At 34.9% G+C, this 26,296-nt stretch overlaps 1 protein-coding gene across 1 annotated transcript in view; it reads left to right on the top strand.

Annotated features, from left to right (window-relative positions):
- The window catches only part of LOC150109417 (solute carrier family 7 member 14), a 97,247-nt gene that overhangs the window by 14,143 nt on the left and 56,808 nt on the right, over window positions 1-26,296 (top strand). Inside the window, exon 2 of the mRNA XM_090402343.1 lies at window positions 93-246. Within this exon, the coding sequence (XP_090258469.1) occupies window positions 93-246 (154 nt within the window). The remainder of the gene's footprint in view (window positions 1-92; window positions 247-26,296) is intronic.

Here is a 26,296-nt window from a genome sequence, read left to right as displayed (position 1 = left end):
CCCTCATATATCTTAACTTTAATTTAAATATTTGCATTAAATATAATTTAAGGGTGTCTCTACAAGCGCTTATATTTTCTTTTCCTTTCTAGAAAGTACTCACTACATTGGATCTCACTTCCTTGGGGGTAGGAAGTTGCGTAGGCACTGGCATGTACCTTGTAGCAGGAATGGTCGCTCATAAAGTTGCTGGTCCTGCTGTGGTCTTGTCTTTCATCGTAGCAGCAGTAGCCTCTTTGTTTTCCGGTAGGAGACATAATTTATTACGTCTTTATTTTCTTGTTATAGCTTATATTTTGTTGACAATACGCTACACAATTACTAATACTAAATATATTGAAAAATTTGAGATAATGATAAGATTCTTCTTTCTTCCTGACTTCCTATAACCATCTAAGACATTAAGAAAATTTTAAGCGGGCGAAGTCATTTTTTTATCTGAATCTCGCCCAAGAAAGGTTGCAGACCAATCATACATTAGCACTATGTGTGGGTTATTGATTAGGTAATCAAGACGATAAAACTACTATCACAGTTACGCATCTGACCTAAATGAATATGTTGGTGATGATAAATACATGTGCAGGTGAAGAAGGATGGAGATGTCCCATTATTAATATTTTTTTAAATTCGGGAAAGAGTTTCGAGATTTTGCCAAAACCTATGACTTCTTCACTGTATTAATATTTCCGTTGTTTTCGTGAGAATTATTATGTTTGTGACTGAACTCTGATAATCGAAGCGCTCTGTCGTCTGCACATAATATGAGAGAAGTTATAGCACATCAACAGTTTTTGATTTATGTACTCTAAACATAACAGAAACACAGAAACTAGGAGCATCAGAAACAAAGGAGTTGAGTTCGTTGATTTATTGAACATGATGAGGCCCTTATGGTTGGCATTAGTGAAACCTGGCTATCAAAACCAGATATGGTAACTGGGATCGAGTGTAATGGGTATACTATATCACCTTTTTTTAGGAATGACAGAAGAGACAGGAGAGGATGAGAAATACTACTAATAATATCAGATAACTTAAGTCCAGTCAGGGTAGAAACGCAAGAAAACAATGATGGCAGCAATGTCCCATGTAGCGGTGAGTTTGAGTCTATCTGGTGTGAAGTGGAGGCTAACAAAACGAAATATATGGTGGGGTATTGTTACAGATCTACTTTCTTGGGAAGTATCTAATTGTATTGATACTCCGATTAGAACAGGTTACATGTTGAACTACAAAGCTGGAAATTATGATCAACTTAGGGGAATACTAGCTTGGTCCCATCGTATCAGTTACTGAATGGAAAAAATGTCAGCGATGCATGAAAATCTTTCTCAAAGATTTCCATGCATCGCTTAAATGAGGCAGTATCTAAACGAATGCCTAGTGTTCGAAGAATAAATAGGTTGGGAGTGAAATGGATGTGCAGCCTTATTGAGAAAAAGATCCAAAAAGCTAAACCAGAGTATGAAAAGAAAATTGGTCATGCTAAAGGCAATCCAAAAGAATTTTATCGTTATGTTGCAAGCAAAAGAAAGAATAAATGTGAAAGAATAACTTTATTGAATGCAGAGGGTCGGAAGCTAATGAAATTGTTCAATTAACGAGTGTTTACTTTGCTAAGGTATATCAACCAGGTGTATATAACATGGTGCACAGTGCTACTGATATATTGGTTGAAAAATTACAGGTTCATGAAAATGAAGTTGAAGAGTTGTTGCATAACCTGGATAAGAATTTGTCAATAAGGACAGATGAAATATCAGCCCGTTTGCTAAAGGAATGTTCAGCTGAATTGGCCAGGCCTTTCACATGGCTGTATAACTTGAGTCTCAGCTCAGAAATGATACCACAGGAAAGGAAGGATTGTATGTTAGTTTCATTGTACAAGGGTGGTGCAAAAACTGATGTGTCTAACTACCGACCTATCAGTATCTCTGGTGTGGTAGTGAAGATTTTAGAGAAGTTGGTAAGAACTTGCATACAGAAATGGGTAGACAAACATGCTATACTCTTCAAGGAGCAGCATGGGTTACGGCAGCATCAATGTTACAGCCGAGTTGGATAAAGGGAATGGATACACTATGATGATGTTGGATTTTTCTAAGGCATTTGATAGGATATCACACGAAAGGCTGTTGCATAAACTGGAGAATATGGAATTGGAATATACTCTTGACTTGGGGATGGTTGACAGACAGATATCTAAAGTTGTATACAGTGGATGAAAATCTGCCAGATTTAGGCGACAAGTAGTGTACCTCAGGGTTCAGTCCTTGGACCATTATTGTTCAATCTATACGTTAATGACATCAGGCAGGGTCCAACATCAGATGTGCAGGTGTTTGCCGATGATGCGAAGATAGGCAGGCAATCAGGGATGCTACTGATATCAGCACTTACGAAATGACTTGAACAGGCTGGAAATTTGGGCAAACGATAATGGCTATCATTTTATTGTTAGTAAGTGTAAAGTTATGCACTTTGGCGTGATGAGATTTCCAGCAGTATATTATATTAGCGGGATTATGCTATAAGAAACTGAGGAGGCAAGGGATCTTGGGGTATTCGTGGATAGGAATTTGAAGTTCAAAGGTCACATATCAAAAGTTGCAAATACAACTCAAAGGATAATTGCGATGTTGAAGCGATAAGGAAGTCATTTTGCCTCTTTATAAGGTTCTTGATAAGGCCACACCTGGATTATTGTGCGCAGATTTGGTCTCCCGGATTCCAAGGAGACAAAGAAGCTCTGGAAAGGGTGTAAATATGAGTTACAAAGATTATATTCGGATTATGGTATTTAGATTATGAGGATAGATTGCAGGTATGTGGATTACACTCTGGTTAAGGAGAAAGAGGAGTAATATAATAGAGCTCTATAAACTTTTGAAGAGTGTTATAAGATATTGTCTGACGAAATTTTTTGTTATATGGAAGGTAGGGAGAGAACACGGAGGCAGGGCATCCATGGAAGTTAAGTTTGTTCACAGTCAAGAAAGGGGTAAGAGCTAGGTTTTTAACTCTCAAATAAGCTGTCATACCTTCCTTTAAATATGCGGCTGTTCATTCGCACTCACATGAACAGCGGCATATTTAAAGGAAGGTATGACAGCTTATTTGAGTGATTTATAGCCTCCCTCGATGAGTCCTTGTCTCCCTAGAGGTCTCAGATAATAATAATACTTTTGGGCCTAATTTTACCATAACAAATGGTTCAAATGAAACCAAAATCGAACCGATTTGATAAATATTAAGAGTTCCTAAATATGAAATATTTCATTAAGTTCCATCCACTCAGAGGAAAATAATAGTAGTTGGATTAATTTTTGTAAGTTTTAAAAACATTTCACGGCTTGAAACTGAAATTAAATCACCTGGGACATCTTCAGGTGTATATCGTAAATACCAAATTTTATTAAATTACACCCAGCCAGAGTGGAGTTATTGCGATATATAATTTCATCATGTTTTGCCATTTTGGCCTGAAAAATGGTCCTATTGAAAGAAAGACTGGAATGACTCTAACTTGGTAATTCGACAATTTTAATGATAGAAAAACTGTTCAATTGTTAGTTCTTGCAAAATCAGCATGCGTCCTTCCGCACGCAGGTTAATTTTGCAAGGACTGGATAAACGACAAAATGACTTTACCAAAAATTCGATTCCAGGTTCAGTTGTAATAATGAATGATTATACAATGCGATGGCGAAACACATCTGTTTCGCAATTTGTTAAACGCTTGTTGGAAGGGTGTAGGGGGGGGGGGTTACGAAGAGACCTGCTTATTGCACGACTACATCTTCATATCAGGTTATTCTAAATTTTAAGCTGTTTAGTCTGATTTCTGCTAATTGTTAATATTTTTTATTACATCATCCATAATAAAATTATGTTGCATTTGCATATTTCTTATAGATTATAATAATATACAATATGTGTAATAGGTTCTTTAAACGGAATGGTTTAAACAAATAATACAATTCAACGAGCTAAAAGCTTCTACTATTAACTCAAGTGAATAAATGAATGCTTACACGATACTAAAGGGACTCTAGGTAAATTATTTAACCGAAATGTATTCTTATCCACATCCAATAGAGAAAACTATAGAAGAATATATATGGCAGCGTATGAAAAGTAGACTAAACTCCCACACTAACAAGATTCAACTTGAAAACACAAATTAAAAAATTAAAATAAAGATTAATTACAAAATTTGAAGTTTTAAAAGAACAACACAAATAATCTAAATTCAAGAATCAACTATCCTTGGCTAAAATCACAGTACACAAATCAAGTCATTATACGCCACGCCAAAGAAAAAAATAACATTCTCAGCATAGCATTTAATTTCTCTGTATGTCTATCTAAAATATCTAGAGAAAATATATTATCTAAAATAGATCGAGTCACTTCCTTCTCAAAGAGGCTAATTCATTATCTTAAATCGGTCCTTATAATACACATGGAGATTCCACAGAAAGACAACGTAACCCATAAAGAATCCAAAAAAAGTTTAAAAAGATAACACTCAGACAGCTGTTGCTATTAAACTAATTAAAGAATGATTGAGAATTTTTTTAAAATTTTAATTCTGATTTCATTAGCCATTCTAATATTTTTGAACCAACTATAATTAGATCACTTTAATAGCAAATTTAATAACAAATTTGAATTGCATGAGTAATGTTTGATTTTGGTGCATTATCAAAACAGTCAGATTTCAGTTCACAACTGAAATCGTTTTGCAATAAAAATGGACTTAAAATGGAAAAAAGAAAATGTTATCAGTCTTGATAACATTTTCTTTTTAGCAAGTTTAACAAATAAAATTATTACACTGCAAGCAAACTTGTTTTAATTGTTAAAGTTGAATATGCGGTTGTCTGATTATCGTTATTTCTGTTGTTTTCACGAGACTTTTCACGAAGCCTATAATAAATCTAAATTATTATTATTATTATTAGTCCTTGACTACCTCCAAGTAGTCAAAGACATAGAGATAGGCTACACGACATCCACAACCAACTGTCACGCCTTCTTTTAAACTCATTCATACTAGATTCACTCACTACTTCAACAAGGAAACCTTTTTCACGATTCTATGAGAAAAAAATGAGCTCTTACCCTTTTTAAAAACACACAAATTTTGCTTCCACGGATGCCATCTTGTTCTCCCTCAAACCTTACACAACGAAAAATTTTATCAACCGATATCCTATAACGCTCTCTCAGAAGTTTAAAGCCTATTGTTAAATATTTTTATTTATATGTGATTTATACTTATTTAGTTTGTTACTTGATTATATCCTTTCTTATTCAAACCCTTTTCAATTAGAATCCTACCGACTGTTCTATTGTTATGTCGTTGCTTTCTCTATATTTTCTGATTTATATCTTCCTATCGCTATTTTACTTCTTCACATATCGGGCCTAATATGCTTACATCTATTTATGTCTAGGATTGTTTCTTCTTCAGATACTGGCAAATTTTTATTATGCTGCGCCAGCCAGTATCCTATAGTAGAAAAGGTTCCTACTCAGGGAGACAATACTAGACTCTTAGCCGTTCTCACACAATACTTTACTTTAATGCTGCTGTATAGATTCAGACTATTGCAGTCGTTACCTAAATCTATAATTATATTTACTTTCTAATTCCTTCCCGCCAAAATAGGTTCTATTTTTATAAGTAGTAGTTTGGAATCGTATTCAGGCATGACTCAGGTTCAGGTAAATATGACAAGTTTATTGGAATATTTAAACAGAATACACAAAAATTCATACACTCAATTATGACTCAATACTAAATGAAACTCGAGTTAAGAGGTTAACATATTTAAATTAAAGGTCATAAAGCATGCAAAACACAATAACTGCATATTGGGATAGATAGCAAATGATATGAAGTTAAACTAAAATTCCTTTCTGTAATGCTATTCATAAGATAATATAAACAACATTCTAATGTTACTCAGTTACTAAAATCCACAATTCTGATCTCATTAAGTTAATCCTATCACATACAATTACAAAAGATCTCTTCCAAACAATTCTTCTTACTCTCTTCTTCTTATTTTATAATAATAATATTATTATAAAGCAAATTATGAGCAAATTACTCAGACATGCCTCCCTTTAGTAAACCCATGCTGTTCCTGGCAAAGTATAGCTTGTTTGTCCACCCATTTGTGTATACAAGTTTTTACCACCTTCACTAAAATCTTCACAATCACTCTAGAGACAGTGATAGGCTAGGTCGATAGATCCATCAGTCTTTGCATCACCTTTGTGCAATGGAACTATCAAACATTCTTCCCATTCCTGTGGAACCTTTCCTACGCCAAAACTCAAACTATAAGACCAAGGGCCTGACCAGTTCGGCTGAATATTACTTTAGCATACGTCCTAATATCCATCTTATCTGCGAGTTGCAAATTCTTATCCAGGTTATGCAACGGATCTAGAACCTCCTTCTCATGCACCTCTAACTCTTCATCGAATGTAAGGGTAGCACTGTGCACCAGGTAGATAGATCTTGGATAAGTGACCACGTACTCATTATTTGAACTATCGTATCTACTTCTGACACAAAGGTGCCATCTGTATTCAGTAAAGTTATTCTTCCATATTCGTTCTTTTGCTTGCTTGCGGCATAACGATAAAATTCTTTTAGGTTGCCTTCAGTTTGTGCAGTCAATTTTTTTTTTCATATGCCAACTTAGCTTTCCGTACAATACTCGTAACTTTTCTAAGTGTTTTATATGCAGTATTTCATAACTCCTCACACTGTTATTCTTGCGATATTCCTTCCACATTATCTTACGGATCTCTTGTTTAATGAGATTGCACATTAATTTCACTCCCATTCCATTTGTTCTTCGAACTCTAGAGACACTCAGATATCACATCGTTTAGACATCTTTTCAAAGCTTTCCATTCTCTGTTGATATCCTTCCCATTCAGTAACAGATACCATTTTGGTTGTGTACTATGTACTGTTGCAAATATAATTTTGTTTTATTAAATTTTTACAATACGGATGACCTGAATGAAACCAAAATTGATATCATTCGAAAAATCAAATTTTAATACCGATTTTAAAATTTCAGAGTTTATTGAATTGCATCTTTCAGCGAGGAATTATTACGAATTACGATCAGTATGCCAAAATGATTTAATGAAACCAAAACGACTGCAACCAAAACTGAACTACATGAATATATACTGTATATAATCTCTGTAATCCTGACACTGCGAAAACGTAAAGGAACATTGCAATATATAATTTCGGCATATTATTTTGTCCCTCTACAAATTATCCATTTCAAACAAAACAAGCACTGGCTGGACACTTTTGTAACGAAATTTGAACTTAGGATTACTTTTATACTTCTAAATGCCAAATACCAATAAAATCCGCCCAGTAAAAAGATTAACTCGAGTATGGAAAGAATTTTAAAAATGTGCTTACGCATTTTGCGAAACTTACCAAAAACTTCGTGCTCTTCTAACCCTAAATTCGTTATACTTTTTGTACATTATCCATTGTACTGGAAGTATTCTTTTTCTAATGAGCATTATGTTCACTTTAACAAGGGTAACAGTCATGTCACACACACACACACACACACACACACACACACACACACACACACACACACACACACACACACACACACACACACACACACACACACACACACACACATAAATGGATGTGTGTGACGTAAAAGAGTTGTTCCATGATTTTCATCATGGAAATGGTGAAACTGTGAATTGGACTTTGTTAAGGATTTTGACAGGATACCGCATGGAAGGCTATTGCATAGGTATGATGGAAGATACGGGATTGGATTATAAACTATTGGCTTAGATAAGAGTTTCGCTGAGTAACAGACGTCAAAACGTGGTATATGGGAGAGATCTGCAGGATTTATGGTAACAGTAAACTGAGATACGTCCTTAGTCCAGTGTTATTTAATCTTCACATTAATGACATTGTGAAGGACTTGACAGGAGATATACACCTGTTTACCGATGATACGAACAACTGTATTTGCAGGATTATACAAGAAACTGCTCAGACTAGGGATCTCAAAATTTTGGTAGATAGGTAGTTGAATTTCAGAGGTCATATACCAAAGATTCTAAATACAATTCAGAGGATTATTGCAATGCTGAAATGAACATTGGACAAATTGACATGTACGATAAAGAAGTCATTTTGTCTCTTTACGATGACTTCACCTGGACTATTGTTTACATCTGATCTCCTGGTTTCCGAGGTGATGAAGATACTGCGAAAAGAGTGCTAAAGAGAGCGAGGAGAGAATGTTAAAGATGATATCGGGACTGTGGAATGTAGTTTAAGGAGACAGATTGAGAATTTGTGGACTACAGACACTAACAAAAGGATAAGCAGAGGTGATATAACAGACTTCAAACTTCTGAGCGTGTCATACAGGATACCAGTATGTGGAATATTCATTTAATTGCGAGAGGGAAGGAGATATTCATGGAAGCGGAGAACGAATGCAGTCAAGAAAGCGGGAAAATCCAGATTTTTCTCTCATAGGAAGTTATTTTGCCTTTTCACAAGGCCATGATACAATCTAATATGGGAATCTGGTCTCTTAGTTTCCGAGGTGATGCAGATGCAAGGGAGAATCTTAAAGATAATATTGGGATTGGGGAACGTAGATGAGGACAGATTGAAAATAATGATAATTAATTTGTGAACCACACACAAGCAAACAGGAAAAAGAGGAAGTGATATGGTAGAGATCGCCAAATCCCGGAAGGGTCATACAAGATACGAGTAGATGGAATTTTCATTTTATGGAGGGCAGGGTAAGGACGAGCAGGCATCCATGGAAGTTGAGAATGAATGCAATCATGAGCTAGATTTTTTTCTGATAGACCGGTGCGTCATTAAATGGCTTATTTTGTGAGTGTGAATGAATTCAAGAAAAGGTATAACATCTGGTGAGGATGACGTGTTGTCTCATCAGATGACTCTCCGATAATAATAATAATAATATTTCACCTTATTGAACACTAATAGTACTCAGGTTGTCCGAAGAAGTCCAAATAAGAATGGAACAAGGGATGTTTGGTATTCTAAACGTTGTTAATTATGTGATAGTTTTACCAACTGTTAGGAGGTCTCTTTGTTATTACTCAGAGTTCAAATTCCAGGTTTTGTATAGTAATCTGGAACACCAGTAACTGTTTAACCTATAACACATTAGTACTATGAATAAACAGGAAGTTCAGAAGTCATAAATGTCTTAGAAGAACGAAATGTTAGATACAACAAAAATGGAGGACCGACAAGTAATTGACTAATTTGGATGAAAACTGTTGATACAACAATATTAATGATGTAAACTTAATCATGTAGTATGATGTCACAGTAGCCTGAACATCTCTTGAGAGTATACATATGAAGAAATTGATGATGATGATAATAATGAGTAATCGATTGAATATAAATTACGAATTTCATTAAAAAACACAGTAAAACTATGGCAAGAGTAAATATATGATATGAAGTAAATATTGATTGAACACCAAATTCTAGAACAAGAAACATGATTTATATTTATGATGTAATATAAGATTTAAAAAGGATAAAGAGTGGTAATAAACAGCACCGTTTCCAAAACCTTGTGAATTACGAGAGTAAAGATATGGAATCCACTGACATCAAACATGAATAATTAACTCCAAACAATCAGTGGTATTATGAGACAATAGTACCATCAAGGCCGGATTTAAGGTTGGTGCGGTCTCTAAGCTATACTTTTTAAGAGGCCATCTAGTAGGCAAATGTTAGCCTGTCTATATTGAGGACGAGGAACGTATGATGTGAGGATATAAGCTGTAGCTGTACAGATTTAAACTATGCGTAAATCTGGTCCTGGGTACCATATATGAGACAACGAAAGGCAAATCAAGAAGAAACACAGTCAAAATTTTATAAGGCCACACCAATGCAAAAATATTATACGGTTCAGAAAGCTGGACAGAGAGGAAAAAAACGAATAAAATATAATATAAATAGCAGAAATAAAATTTCTTACAACAGTTAAAGGATGTATGAAATCCTACAGAATTCGAAATAGGAAATGAATTACAAATAATTGATAATAATAAAAGCACATCAAAATATTTAGAGAGAACAAATTCAACAAATAGAAGAAAGGCTACCACACGAAATAATAATTCAACATAAACCTAAAGGGAAAAGAGAAGTAGGAAGGTCTAGAAAAAAAAATCAAAATCTAGATACCGAAACAGTCTTGCGGTTTAAATTTTGTAGAAAGAAGTTATCGATAAATAGCCTCAATTTTTAAGATTGAGATTTTTCAAATCTCAATGCTTCCATCATTTCATGTCTAGGCTTAAACAAAGGGGATGCTGCAAGCTATAAAACTTCACATTTATCTTACTTTTCTAAACATTGATACTTCGTACAGTTTACCCAATAAGTTTTATTCTTGCAGCCTGAATCTCAAAATCGCACTACTTGTTACATTAATAGATTGTATCACTTACAACTGGGAGAGATTCTTGACTACCTGAAACCTGGATTACATGGGTGTTTTATGGATCTTCCTGCAGTGTTATTTCTTTTCTTCATCATCTTACGAGTAAATCGTTAACTTCTTCCAGATGAGTGGAAAAAATGATATATTTCCGTGCGGCACTGCCATCATTGCAGACAGGATTTTTTGCTTTTATTTTTGCATTTCCTCCAAAAACTTTCGGTTGTTGTAGCACTGACATATTGTTGATGGTTCTTCAAAACTTTCATCTTTTCCGTCAAGTTTACATAGCATATTAATGTAATTTATTTGTGTGTGTGTGTGTGTGTGTGTGTGTGTGTGTGTGTGTGTGTGTGTGTGTGTGTGTGTGTGTGTGTGTGTGTGTGTGTGTGTGTGTGTGTGTGTGTGTGTGTGTGATGCAATCCAAATCACAGCAATCGCAATCAATTTCTCTTACCATCTTTGCAAATAAGTCAAAAGTCAAAAGTTGGGACTGATGCACTTTTACCACTGTGATCAGTCCACGTACACACACAAAACTGAAATTGTTCTGGAGAATTCAGACTGCTGCGATGGTGTTTTTTCTCCATTTTGATAACTCAGAGAAAAGTAAATGTAATCGAAACACAACTAACCTATAGCCTGTTAGTGATGATAGCCTTTGCTTTTTATGATGTCGCATTTCAACTTCCTCCTTATCCTTCAGTTTTGGCAACACCAGAACTTTCGTAAGTAATAGTTTATGAAAAATGATCAATTACTGCCTTTTTTGTAAAATATGACGTGATACATAATTTTTATCTAAATCTGCAAAAGAGCATGCCTGAATTAATGTAGGAAGCTAAGTTTTCAATTACGCTTTTTGTAACCTTGACTTCCATGACTGGACTAAATAAAGTAAAGAAATAAAGAAGGAAGACAGCTACAATCAGTGGAATAAGAAACCGATAAAATAATGGAGATAGCGATAAGAAGAATAGAATGGAATAAACATACTGAAAGAATTACTAATAACAGTAATGAGGATGACAAGAATGACTGAAAAGGTAGAGGAATAAAAAAAGACTACCACACTTAAACAAATCATGAAAAAATAGGAGTTTGGGACGAGTACATTTTTTGCGTGGCGAGTAGGATTTCGCATAATTGTCGAGTCCTGCTTATAATCATAAGAAGCACTGATCGTATTCACCAAATAAATATGATTCGTTATTCTACTGTTACAAGTCTCAAAAAGTAGTACCGAATATGCAGTTTGTTTGACAAGTACTGTTGCCTTTTAAAATTTACAAGGCAGTGTCGGAAGGTTATATGCATATTCATATAGATCATTTTCTGCCTCTTGTTTAGACAGTTTAGACATTTTATCCGTGTATAATGAAGGGTTTCGCACAGTGAGTAAGGACTGTATTGGAAAGTGCCTCTTCTGTTTATACTAGTCCATCCATTTTAGATGAAGCTTCTAGCATTTTCCGCTAATCCTGACATCTCTCTCTCTCTCTCTCTCTCTCGGTTACATCCTTGCGGTAATCCATCATTGTCCAACTGCTCAACGAACTTACCTGAAGGAATTGCAAGCCACTTATTCAGTGTTTTTCTATACTTGCTGAATGATCGTTCAATCTCAATACTTGTCACTAGAAGCAAACGTTCTTATGACGTCACCGCACTAAGAACACATCGAGAACGGGCTTTACTGCTCCACTATAACACAAAAGAAAAATATTCCTGAAACTTTTAGCTGCTCTCGAAAAATTTCTTTCGAACTTTCTAACAATAACTAAGCTTTATAACACTCTCAAAATCCTTTACAAGATTTAAATGATAGTGTCCGATAGAAATACAGGTGCTCGACAAAACAATGGAGACATTTGCAGAAACAGTAGTGCGTAATGCATGCAAATTATGTCTCGCTTTTGTGTGTATGTAAGCTAAACTGATGTTCTCAAAGTATAACTACGGTTTAATGGTTTCAAATGGCGAGTCGGTAACTCTGAAAGAGGATGCAAATTATGAAACGCATTTGGTAAATGTTCCTGTGACCCAAGAAGGTGAAATCATAAACATCATGAGGAACCTTTTTGGAGGTGACAACCACCTAGGAATACGAAGAAAACACAATACTTGTAAGGCTTATTACCCTTGGCCTGTTAGCAGGACTAGGGCCCACCGCTTCATTCAAGCACGGTGTTTAACCTACGACTTAGTGACAGTGTTCATAAGAACCGAAAGTTACATTCAACCCCACATAAATATTTTTCGCTTGGAATGCTATGTTTTGAAGGAATGAAAATGTATTCGTATCAGTTTCAATGGTCCCTGACCTAAAGTGAGGGCCATGGGAACTGATAATTATTATTATGATGATGTACAGTTTTCTGGGTAGCCTGTGGTAACGTCTTTGGTATCATAATAATAGAAGGAAGAGCTTTATAGGTTCGATTATCGTCACCGACTTTAGGAACGTTTTTTAAGCCGGTTCCATGGTCCTCACTTTAGGTCAGGGACCATTGAAACTGATACGAATGATTTTTTAGTTTTATGACGTGGGAAGTTATCTGAGCACTAGCACAGGAAAATAGGATTTTTAACTTCCCACGTCATAAAACTAAAAAACACACAATCGTAAAACTCACACTATTTCAGACAACAATGCGAGTATTATAGTTTAAAATGATGAAATAGCGGAAGTTGTTTTCTACCTACTCCTGCCCAATGCCTCGAAAATCATTAACAGCCACGAGCTCAGATATTAGTGAACTGTAGAGGGGTGGGGGGGAGAGACCGGCTGAAAAGACTAAAAGAGCTCTGCTTCGCCTAATTCTTCTCGGAAATAAAAAGGCGTTATAATACCAGATAGAGCATGAAAGGCTTCAATTTGGCAATTAATAATATATAATGAGGACGTTAATGATCCATCATTCCTTATACCAAAAAAAATGAAAGTTTAAAAAGTTTTCGAATTTTAACAGAGAATATAACTTTCGGCAGAGGAGCTGTCTTGGCTTGCACCACTTAAAAAGACACAGACCCTGCACAGGAGTTCCAATATTCGCCTTTTAATCAGGACATTGATTGGGTTTCACTGGCTGATAGCTGTTTCGAACTGTTGGTTTTCATTAGACCAGACAGAAACCTAGGAGGGTAAAAAGCCTATATTCAATACTATGAAAAGCCCATGTCAGAAAGTTATATTCTTCATAAGTAAGTTTTCGATAGATACATGAGTATATTTTTTATATTATTCCTACTAACAAGAGGCCGAAGGGCCTATAACAAATAAATGCCGTATATGTGAGTGTGCGCAGAGGTCAGGAGCAGTGTAATCTGTTAATTTTCTTCTTAAACTGTTGGAGGTTGTTGTCCTTTGGAAGGGGAGGCTGCTGTACAGAACAGCCTCTCCCTTCCAAAGGACTACAACCTTTCATTCCATCCACCTGTAGAACAGGTGGATGAAATGAAAGACGACGAGGAGTAGTAGGTTTGGTGAGTATGCAGTTCAACTGTAAAGGGATGATGAGCAGCTTTTGCTCGAGTTCTTGCAGATATCTCGTAGAAATGAGAGGCATAATGTATGCTAGGAACATAAATGCATAAATGCAAGCCCTCAACTGAAAAACGAAAATAATGTACCCCAGGTTGTTTTCTGTCAATTCAGTGTCATCTGGTCAATTTCCTTGTTTTGCAAAGAAGAAGAGGAGAGAATAACCCAAGTTTCTGGAAGGAGATGGTCGTATGATACCTACTAACAGTTTCAACTGAAAGTCATCAGAGGATAACATCAAAAGATAATCTCCTCTCTTAAACATGCCCTTTAATTTTTTTAACCAAATCATTGTAATTCCTATATTTTAGAACTGCGATGATTTAAAAGGGAAGTGTCCCCTGACACATGACTTTCGGCATAGGAGCTCACTGAGCAGAAGTGCTGATACGATTGTAATACACAACAAAGTTACTATATCTGTCATTGCGTCACGGCATCGATTCTCCAGTGCATACAGAAGAACGAACGTATTCTCTCACCTGGTAATTTGAGTAATACAAAGGTGTTTCATGTCACTTAAGGCCATATTTCCTTTCCAATCGCCAGGTTGAAACCTGGCGATTGGAAAGGAAATATGCGAGATAGGATTCTTGAAAGACGCTTATGATGACACAATTTTTGGCCAGAGTAAGATTTTGTCGTTGTTAAAGCTATAAGAAGAGCAAATCCATAGCTACTAATTTCAGCTTAAGCTGCTTTCAAAACTGGAATTCTGTATCAGTTAATTTAGAGTTTGCTATATCATCAATGCTAGTTCCGCAATTAATTTTTTATTAATGATAACAGATACCAGCCTCTGTAGTTCGATTGTTATCGACGATGCCTTTTGGCTGATAAGACCTAGGTTTTAATCTCGTCTAGGACGAGCAAAACCGTTACAGAAGTTTTAATATGAAGATGAGGTAGTAGGTTTCGTACAGAGGAAAAAAGTTTTTTCCCGTTTTTGGAAATCTGGGAAATTCTCTCTCTCTCTCTGACTAGTAATTATTTTTGTAAAGACCTTAGTTTTTTTTTCTCATCTAATCCTGTGTTAAGGTAATTTCTGAAGCATGGCTTACCATTCCTGATTTCCATAAACGGTTGCGAACGTATTTGGTATGTTCTTAAAGGCTTCATGTCTCCATAGCAAGCTAGGTCATGAGTATAGGGCAGCACCATACACTTATGGATGTAATAAAGAATGGAGTTTGTCTTTAGATGAACGGATGAGGGTTGCTTGATCGATATGTAGTTTAAATGTGGTGGGGAACATATATTTATTAAGCACTCCGGATATCTTTTCAGATGGGCAATGAAAATGTATGAAATAGTAACGGTTTCGGCATGATCATTTGTATTAGAGGAAGAAGAGGATTGAAGACATTTAATGTTTTTATTTTTCTAGGATTATAGTCATTCGCTAAAAATGTATGGAGAAGATAGGTGAGCATCATTAGAAGATAAATTCCTGCCCCTGTGTATTAGTGTTTTAAGGACACCACATTGTTTGGCTGGATGGTAATGTGATGCTTTGGTAAATACCTTAGAAGTGTACTTAAGAAAGGTAGACCAATATTTGATTCTTTTTTTTTTTTCTGTGAAGCGGATATTTTGATATTAGTTGTTTAAATGCACTAACAAACAACATCCAGTGTGTCTGGACCATGAAGCCAATACCTCATCTACATATCGCAGCCAGACCACAGGTTTGGGTATAGCTGTGTTGAGTGCGTGATTCTCTAAGTGTTCTATGACGAAATTGGTTAAAGGAGCACCCATTGCTATCCCATCCAATTGTTTGTATATGTTTTTCTTTAAATTGTGAAACAACCAGCATATATACCGGAAATTTGAATAATCCAAATATTTCCGAGGAAAATAGGATTTTATTAAATCAAGAGTCTTTGTTAGTAGTACATTAGTGAATAGTGAAGTAATGTCGAAACTAATCACGATGTCAAGTTTTGGAATATGTTTTTTTTTATAGTTTTAAAGTGAACAATTTTTTTTTACAAAGGAAAGAAAGTTACTTGTGAGGAGAGCGAGCAATTTTGTCAAATGTTTAGCAAGCTCGTATGTAGGACTGTCTATACTGTCAATAATTGTGCGTCAGGTTTGTGAATGATTGGTGCTCCATATATTTCAGCTAGTCTTATGAAAAGGTATGCTTGTTAACAAATTTCGTGGGCCAATATGTAACTTTTTAAGTAATTTAAGAAGTTTATTCGTTCGTGTAGTAGTAGGATCTATATCTATATCCTGATCATTATAATGTCCCTTTCCTGACTTCAAACGATCTCATGCATGCTTGACGTGGACCTGCCTCAATAATACCACATTTTGAGACTCTTAGTCATTTTATGAATACGTATTTGTCATTCGGCGACCGTAATAGTAAATATATCGCTCGCGCATATAACATATGTTTCCCAATATATATGACACGCAACGGTGAATCTCTCTCTCTCTCTCTCTCTCTGTGTGTGTGTGTGGGGGATAAAACCATATTTGCACGCAAAAGATTGTTTTTATACAATATCCTTTATGTGATGCTTTATTGTTCTATCCATTGAGGAACAATTGTTTATAAGTGGTTAAGCCTGCCCGTTTTGATTTTAAGCGTGAGAGACCTCTATTGTTGAACATCCAGCAGAATGATAATGTTACGCCAGTAATGGCGACACAAACATTTACTTAGAAAGACTTCCTGGTCCGTGGATCAGTTCAAACATAATTTTATGTCCGAATTTCTAAAAGATAGCATTATTCGAGCTTTATTTCTTTTTGTTTGGATGATATTTAAACATCAGAAATCTCCTTTGCACATAATGAGGGAAGCGTACTGCCTTGCATTCAGGCATCGTTGGTAATGAATACCTGATGTTTAAACAACAAAAACAAGTTATTATAGTAACTCTTCATTCACTTTATATATGCAACTGTTTGTGCTGCGTTTATGCAGTTCGTTTTCTATTCTTTGGGAATACAATAGTAAATCTCATGCAGAATAACACTATTATTAGGCTTCAGGAGTCATGAGGAAATGTGCACTAGATGTTGATTCATTTTGCAACCATCTATCCAAACTAATGCCACGAATAAGTAAATAAGTACGTTTAGAGTCTTTCACATCTTCCAATGTTATTATCAATCCTTAGTTTCTCTTAACTTCAAACATTGCACATCAGATGAAATAAATAACGAAAGACAGTATAATAATTAGCAGCCATTTTCCAACTGAGCTATAAATTAATTATATATTTAGTTTTTTCCTTTATCCAAGTGTAAGCAACAACATGCCTGCAAGGAGATGTGTTTTGCATTATGGGATACTAAGGCAAGTGATGAGAACTTATGCCACCATCACCACGAGTTTCCCCAGTCCTGAAAGTACTTCAGGCGCAAACTTTGTTTGCTTACACTAGGATAAAGGATAAAACCAAATATATAATTAGTAGCATAGCCAAGTCAAAAAACTTCCATAAACTTATCTCTAATCCAGAGAATTTTAATAATAGGGTGTGACACCCTTTGGCAACTCGTATAGGTAAATATGACTTCTCCATTACTTCCACCTTAGTATCACCACCTCTGGATCTGGCTCCCACTGATGAGACCTCATTAAAGGTCGAAACCGTTCTGGGTAGTGACCCTTCTCTTCATGCATAGCATCATACATGTCCGCAAGGAGATGTGCTTTGCATTATGGGATACTAAGGCAAGTGATGAGAACTTATGCCACCTTCACCACGAGTTTCCCCAGTCCTGAAAGTACTTCAGGCGCAAACTTTGTTTGCTTACATTTGGATAAAGGATAAAACCAATTATATAATTAGTAGCATAGCCAAGTGAAAAAACTTCCATGAGCCATAAATTAATAACACTCCTCCATCACAACTTCGTTTCGCATCCAAAGAATTTTGTTTATATAGGGTGGCAGATAAGTCATGGAACATGATGTAGAAAGGGTCCGTCTTTGTGAAGAAACTGCATAAGTTTTTAACATGACCAGATATTTTTATTAGTTATGAAAACCTACATCACGTAAATTGCTTCCACGTTCGGCTTCACAAAGTAGGGACCTTTCTATGGAACATTCCATGAGCCCATCCTGTAATTCGTTCTGAAAGACCTTTGTGCTATAGAAAGAAATATCATATGAAGTATACAATTCTCTCAAAACCAGGTCCACTTAAGAAAAAGGAATGAAAAAAAATGACTTAAAAAACCAGATTATTTTTTCCCAAGATATAGGATAAATTCTTTTTCATTAAAAAAGCAATCATATTTTTGATAAAGACATGCGTAATTAAGCTAGACACAGTTATTATATAAGAAAGAGAGAAAAATTGGGTCATTCATCTGAATTTTATCAATCCGTAGTTAGTCTTTAGGATCAACGGAATCATATATATATATATATATATATATTATAATTTCATTGATTCAGAAAGTCTACCGTAATAAGTAGATAAATCTGAAATCAAAGTGCTGTGTGGTGATGCTAACATACACGTTTCTCGTTTCTCGAGATTAAATCTAGTATTTATCGCCGAATCTTGATATGTAATAGGGGGGAAAAAGGAATAAAAAAAAATTAAATCCATTCACTCAGTTTTAATGAAATATTCCCTAAAACCCCCTTTTTCTTCATTGCAAGTTTATTACAGCCGAGTGACAGATAGTTAAAAACATTACTATTTTATGAATTTAATATATCTTATTGCATCATAAATCAAGAGGAGATCATCTGATGCTTGCAGTGGCAGGTACTGGTAATCAGCATCTTATCTTGTTCAAACACTTGTGCACCTTGGCGATATCAGACAATCTCTCTCTCTCTCTCTCTCTCTCTCTCTCTCTCTCGTGAAACCAACTTGATAAAAAGAACAAATCATTAATCCCAAAATGTAAGCCTTTCCGACAGAGGGCAGCAGCAGCAGTAGTAGTATTCATTTCTCCTTTACCATATCACGCAGCATCAATTGGCAATGTTCTGCAACCCACTCCGTGTGGAAGTAATGTGTGTATGTGTGTGTGATAAATTTACTATACTAGTATTTGTATTTTAATGATGTACATAAGCTGAACACCTTTCAAATTTATTCTACAAATTTCAGTGCACATAAACTGAAACAAATTATGTGCGATACGTTACATTAAGTGATATCCACTTGAAATAACGACTGACTTACATGGCATTATAGTGCCTAAATTCAAATTTTAGTGCACATAATTTATTTCAAATAATGTGCCATTTGTTATATTCCTTGATATACACTTAAAAGATCAGCTGAGTTATATGGCATTAAGAGTTATAAATAAGTTTTGTCGAAACTAAAATCACTAAAATGATAATTTCAAAGGGACAGAAATTCATGCAGGAAGCAAGTTTGGTTATCTGTAACTGAATTAACCAAGTATGTTATGTCAGTACATTACGTCTGTTAATTTGTGTATGCTTTCCGCTGGACTGCAAGTAAATTAAAAAAAAAAGTGTCTCGTAGAAAAAAACTTTGTTATTTCTGTCTGAAGTGGACTAACTCATCTACAGCTAAAGAATTCTGTAATAAGTTCCTGGTGCCCTAGAGTGGATTAGAGACTAAGTTTTATTTACAAGGGGGGGGGGTGGCGTATCATCCTAGCGACTGTGCTATGCAAGCGTTATAAGCAATAAGAATTTCCAAATTAAGTTACTAAGAATATATATTCTTTCATAAGTAATTTATATGATTAAGACACTTTTCAATCTCACTGTTTTACAATTTTAATAACGCTGGTAAAGTTTTGAATATGTTTATCTTACTTAAGACGACTCACCCTAACCAAAGGCACATCAAGAGTTAATACAAAAAAAAAGCTGAGAAAAAATAATAATATTTAGTAAACATCCAGCTGAAGTCAATAAAAGATTCGAAATCCCAAGTAAAAGGTCAACTGGAACTAGGAAATAAAGCTGAAACAAAGGAAAGCATGTGCTTAAAGATGAAACTCAGGGTGTAATCCACATAACAGAGCAATAAAATATTCAAATTTCATTCTCGACCAAAGATGAAGTTTCACCCGACCAAAAGAATTTAATGAAATACCTAAACAACATACAAAACTTTCAAATTCGTCTAGAGGAATCATAAAGCTAAAGGTCAAAGCATAACGCCGAATAAAGTTCACAAACTTCATCATAGCAACTTACAAAGAATCACAAAGCACTAAAGTATTGATTTAAAAAGTAACTGAAATCAAAGTAAACTAATACTCCCAACGCTTTACTGCTCTAATATAATTACTCTGATTTAAATTTATTGAAACAAAGCAGAAGAAAGGATGAGGGGAAAGGGGATGCTATTCAGCGTAGTAAGCTGAACTGTAATGAATTCATATAAATAACAGTAAACATACATACAAATAAGAAAATCTGGCAATAAATAAATAAATATCACTGAATTTCTAAGCAGGTAATGCAGCGAAATCCAGCCGTCGCCAAAATTTCCAGAAAACTTTACAATACTAATGGCTGGCAATATATTTTTACTGCTTCGAAAGTGTATTACGTAATCTGAAAATTGAAAATTTATCGGGAACTGCTATCATTAGTTGCCGTTCCTCATCCTACTTATTAATCCAATGAACTTCTAGATATCTCTTTATAATATTCATTTTCAAATAACTTTTCATTTATTTAATCTCCAAATTTAATACTGCCAACACAAGATCTCACGATATATAATTAGAATAAAAATTTGCTTTAAATGCGAAAGTTATGTGTTAGTCAGTACTCATCAGCACTTTTGCTTCTAGACTGTCATGATCTTCATTATCCTGTGAAACATTATCACCTTGCTTACTAAGTCCTTAAATGGCTGATGATGCGTTTATACCAGAGAGGAATCCGGCTTCTATTTCTCCTTCATTTAAAATGCATTGTGAGCGACCTCTTCAATACCTTCGTTACTATATCTGCAGTGAAGCAGTTCCACAGGGTGGCCGCCAGACAAAAGGGACCGAATTCGGTCGTATACCTGATGGTTATAGATGGCAACAGGATTCTGCTGGCGTATAAATTTGATGGCATCTATATTGCCTCATAATGTCTAGAGAAAGTCCGGACAGTGGATGCTCTCTGTATGAGAGGCATATCTAAGTGTCTGTCTTATCCCGGTGCATGCTATCTTTTTCCCTTACTTTAGCTGAATTTTATAATTAGGTTTATTTACTAAAATAAAGAGCCAAAAGGCTTCCGTTCGGCGATGCAAAAATTATAAAAATCATGCTTGATCTAATATTCACTTGATTTTTATAATTAGATTAATTTTTTCCATGTCTTTAATTTTTAAAAGATAAAATGACACCCGAAATGCGGATACCTTATTAAGTTTACGAGCCCACCTTCTCGGAGTATGCGCAATTCAATGATTAATATCAAAGTAATGAAACGTTTCAGATATGATAACGATAACTACTAGCTTCAATTACTGTCATTAAGTTAAGAAAAGAAAATTGCGAGTCTTATACAGCTGCCTCAAAACTACACTTGAACCCAAAAAGGAACTATTTTGGAAAGTTAATTTGGTGGTCAGAGAGAACCATACCATAATTACCAATTTCGGATTCATCATGGAACATTCATGCTGGAACTAAATGACCGTTACTTCCCGAAGGCTCGGACTTTAGATTCTCTTAAGAAAGCATCCCTAACTAGAATAACTGACCATATATGATAACTAATCATGATGTATAAAGACCTACCGATGAAAGAAGGGACTGCATTTGTGTGAAGAGGTTTGAATCCACAGCCTAAGGAATTCTATACTAAGTCCGGTTTCAAACAAGATTGGCATATTTAGTACACCTGATATCAAATACAGTTTTGTTTAACGTTAATAATAGGGTCTATGCTGTAATTTCTTACTAGGGAGGAATAAACCACGTTGGAAATATAGTTAAAGAGCTGATACTACTTGCTAATAATATTACTATGTTTTTTTTGTTTTTTTTTTGCGGATCTTCCGCTGTGTACAGACCCACATGGAAGGAACAACTCTATTCCTACAAGTATTCAAACTCGGTTGATTTTCAAAATGTCGGCTGTCCGATGTCCCCAGTGAGTTCATTTATTTCTTACATTTGTTCCCTAATTCCAAAGATAATGGTTTCTAATCAGCAGAAATGATAAATTATAACAGACTCGCATTAACGAATATAAAACTGAGAGAATATATTAACCCGAAAATTAATGACGGAGCAGGAAATATTATGTGATCTCATTGACGCTGTGGGTTGTCAAGATGACAAATTATACGTTAGTTTTACATGCCATCGGTGAACGATGTACAAAACTGTTTGCACAGTAGTTAGACCGCCTATCGTAAGTAGAATAACTGCCTAATAAATCGAAATGTGAAAATAATATTTTCACACACACACACACACACAAAATCCGAAGAGAAATTTTCAGCAAAAAAGAAAAATGAACTTAAAAATATGCTGAGGAAGAAATGAAAATTTTTCTGAAAACTAGAAGAAGATTAATGTAAACTATTTACGAATGAGGAATTCGTAAATAGTTTACAAGAATTCGATTATTTCCAAGTGAATAATCGAATTCACTTGGAAATTTGTAGAAATCAGGCAAAGCCATCTTTATAATCGTTTGTAATCATTTTAAATGTGTTTTCTTTAAATCCTTTCAGCATACTCAAAATAAATAAATGAAACGTAAGGCGAAATTCTTTTGTTTGATTTACGGAAAAAAGCCTTTTCTCTACAAAATTTGTCTTTCTCTTTAATACGAGTTTCTCTTTATGGAAGTTGCGTGGCTGAAGAATTGATGGAATCCAATGCAGTTTATACTAGCAATATCATCATCATCATGGCTGCCCCTAAAACTTCGATGGCTGTTGTTGATCTTTTTATTTCACTTAACCTCCGATAAGTAAAGAGTGTAAAGTGTAGCCTTAGCATTAAAACAATCCAATAGAAGTTGCGATCTCATAAACTTTCGTGCTAATTCTATGAAAGAGCTCTTAAATGTGATAACAGGCGAATGACAAAAAAAAAAAAAACGAAAAAAAGGAGAAAATAAACGATAGAGAAAGGAAGAGGACTTCGCATTAAAAAAAATCATAGCAGCTAAGAATAGTGATGCGGCTGGAAGAGGACACGAACTACGAACATCGATCGACTGAAGCCGTCTACTGTAGAAGGGAATAAGAAAAAGAAGAAAATACTGTCGAGTGTTTTCTCATGCTTCGATCGACAGAGGGCGAGTTTCATGTTGAGCAAAGAAAGGTTCGACATAAATCTAATGTGAGTGCAGAAGCACACGAACTTCGATGTAAGGCCAACATCAATGAAAACTTCTATTTCGTAAATGCTTCGTTTGATATATTGAAAGGATTCTGGCTCTAGTAGGCAAGGCTAACAGAAGAAGAAAATCCATTATTACTTGTTTCGTGTAATTGATTCAGTGTGACGTGGCTTTCTTTGAAGGAAAGAAAGTCATTATTTTTGATCACTGGTATACGCTGACTATAAAACACCCCTTTCGAGATGCCTAACGATTGGAGAACTCTGTTTTCTTTCTGGCGGTTTAAAAAAACAAATGTTCCACTTGCAACCTAAGCAGTCGGACTATATTTCAAACCTTCCTTTCATATAAAACAAACATAATAATACACAGCGGTCCAATAATCAAACATCAAGCAATATTTCGCACTAAAAATCTACTCTTGCCTCCACTTTAAGAATGGAGAGGAGAGAGAAATTTGTTAACGGGCTTATGCAAAAACTTATAAACTGCTAATAAATAAATTCAGTTTTTTTCTTACTTAAATAATAATGCATATCGATAATACCAGTTCTAAAATGTACTAAAAGAATACCAGTCATTTTATCGCACACGAAGTTTCACAAATTGCCCTAGCATATATAATCTACTAATATTTCGAGTACTTGGAGATCTGTGATATTTCAATACAAAATTAAAATTCTTTTTATATTATTCGTGATGAGAAACATTTTCTTCTTATTTTATGTTTCTGCAATTAATGAATATTACCAATTCTTTTACATATAGCTTTCAAATGAGTTGCTTGAGCAATCGTCTTCTAAAAGAAATCAGGCACAGAAATTAAAAGACGACATATATTGATTTGAAATTGCATAAAATAATAAAAAACAAGCATATAACACACAGAGTACACATACTAGAACTAATAAAATTTCATATAAAACTGAAATAGTGTGATGCATTTTAATAATTTATATAAATACAATGAACCTTTTGCAAAGGTAAAGTTAAGAGCTCCTGAAATAAGCGATATCGCGTAATGCCAACATGATACCTGAAAGAAGGTTACTAGAACACTAATTAATCAGCCCCACAGTTTGTGCAAAATAAAAACAGCGTCTGGTTGGGTCTTCGTACACAGATCTTAAGATGAACATAAAACAATAAAAATTGTTTTATCTGCATTTGAGATATATATCAAAATTACACATAATTATAAAAAAAATACTTAATATCCACTCTGAATATCTGATATTTCAATAATAATAATTACTAATTATAATGCGCACATATAAATAAAAAGTATGTAACCTCATACCTGGATGACTCTGTGTCAAAAAAAAAAAAAGAAATTCTGACCTAATGACATCAGAAATAACAGACTACATCTAATTGTCGATACTGTCTGTTATTTGTTTTATTAAATAATTGTATTTATTTGTAGTATTTGAAAAGCCTTATAAATTTAGTACGGAATTTTTGTTTTTAGCATAAATAAATAATTAGACAGAAAAATAAATAATAATATTAAATGCGATTTCTGTAACGTGCGAACTTGCAGAGTATCCTATATGTATATGCACATCCATATAACTTAGTCAGCACAGTCACGTTGGGAGGGGGGGAAGCTATATTTTAACTGTCCAAGAAGTGTAACTGCCAGACATAAATAAGTGAGCCATAAAAGATATAAATTACACTGAGACAAATAGCGGATCAAATATCGGCTGTTCACCGAGGGTATAGCTATGCTCTCCAGGCTGTGGGCTCGAATCTTACTGTAACATGGAATGACTTGAGGTACTAGTGGTTATTTTCGATGGTAAATTTCAAGCCATTTCAATAACCTGAAGTAGCTTGATCCATGCTTAGTGCTGAGAGTTGGGGAGCCGTATCGAATCTACTCTTGTAGCGACGAGAGAAATTTTTCGATTTTCTGTTTGAACAGCACATCTTAGTAATGTAAGTCACGTTTATAACCTTTCGTCCGTTAGATGCACATAACAACAACAAAAAAAAATAATGATGATGATGATGATAATAATAATAATAATAATAATAATCTATATCACTGTATTATATACTGCATACATCCTTTGAAATTGAAACTATATACATTTCCTATTCTATTATCGACTTTATTATCAGTTGCCAATCAACTTGTATCCTTCAGGAAGCACCTAAATACATAAATAAATGCAGTAAACATCTTTTAGTGAAGTAGGACACATGAAAGAACGAGGAGACTGGTGTGTGCCTTTCGACTGGAAAAGACTTCAGTTCAATTACTATCGTGACGAGAGAAATCTTTATAAGGGCTTTTTTAAATTGACGGTCAGTTAGTCGATATTATACGGTGGCAGTTGGTGGGGGCTTGTTTTGTTTTGTGTTTCCTCCCAGGAATCCATTTTTCATCCCATACAGGCAAATTGGCCTGAGAATATACGCAATTAACAGACAGAAATACTGTTAATGAACGCCAGATTTTGCATTTAGTGTACAGGGGAAAGTTGTAGGTATAGAGTGCTCTCCAGTGATGAATCCTTAGACTCAATAGAGATGTCACTAGTATAATAATAACATTACTGCTAGTAGTAGGCTAAGGAAGAGGAGGCATGTGTAGTCCTGTAGCAATGAAGTTTGCATACGTAGCGTTAGGACGCTATATTTCTAGTGTCACAGGTCAGAGGAACTTTTTTTTCGACTTGGTCCACGAGTAATTCGCTCTCTGGAAAGGACAAGGTTGCTTTTCTTCTAGAAACACGGGCTTTTTCATCTCTAAACTCAAAAAACGACCGTATAACTTACACAATTTAAGACAATAGTACATGGTGGCAGGGACGAGATATCGGCAGTTGTCTGCGATATTCTCTTTTCCTGGAGATGCCAATTAAAATCACTAATAGTGTTGGACCAGATATCTGT

This window comes from Typopeltis vanoorti, chromosome 2, assembly GCF_054136105.1.
Source record: "Typopeltis vanoorti isolate ZY-2024b chromosome 2, IOZ_Tvanoo_1.0, whole genome shotgun sequence".
Taxonomy (NCBI): Eukaryota; Metazoa; Arthropoda; class Arachnida; order Uropygi; family Thelyphonidae; genus Typopeltis; species Typopeltis vanoorti.
Note: the sequence above shows the minus strand (reverse complement) of the source record. Positions and strands in the feature narration are given on the sequence as shown.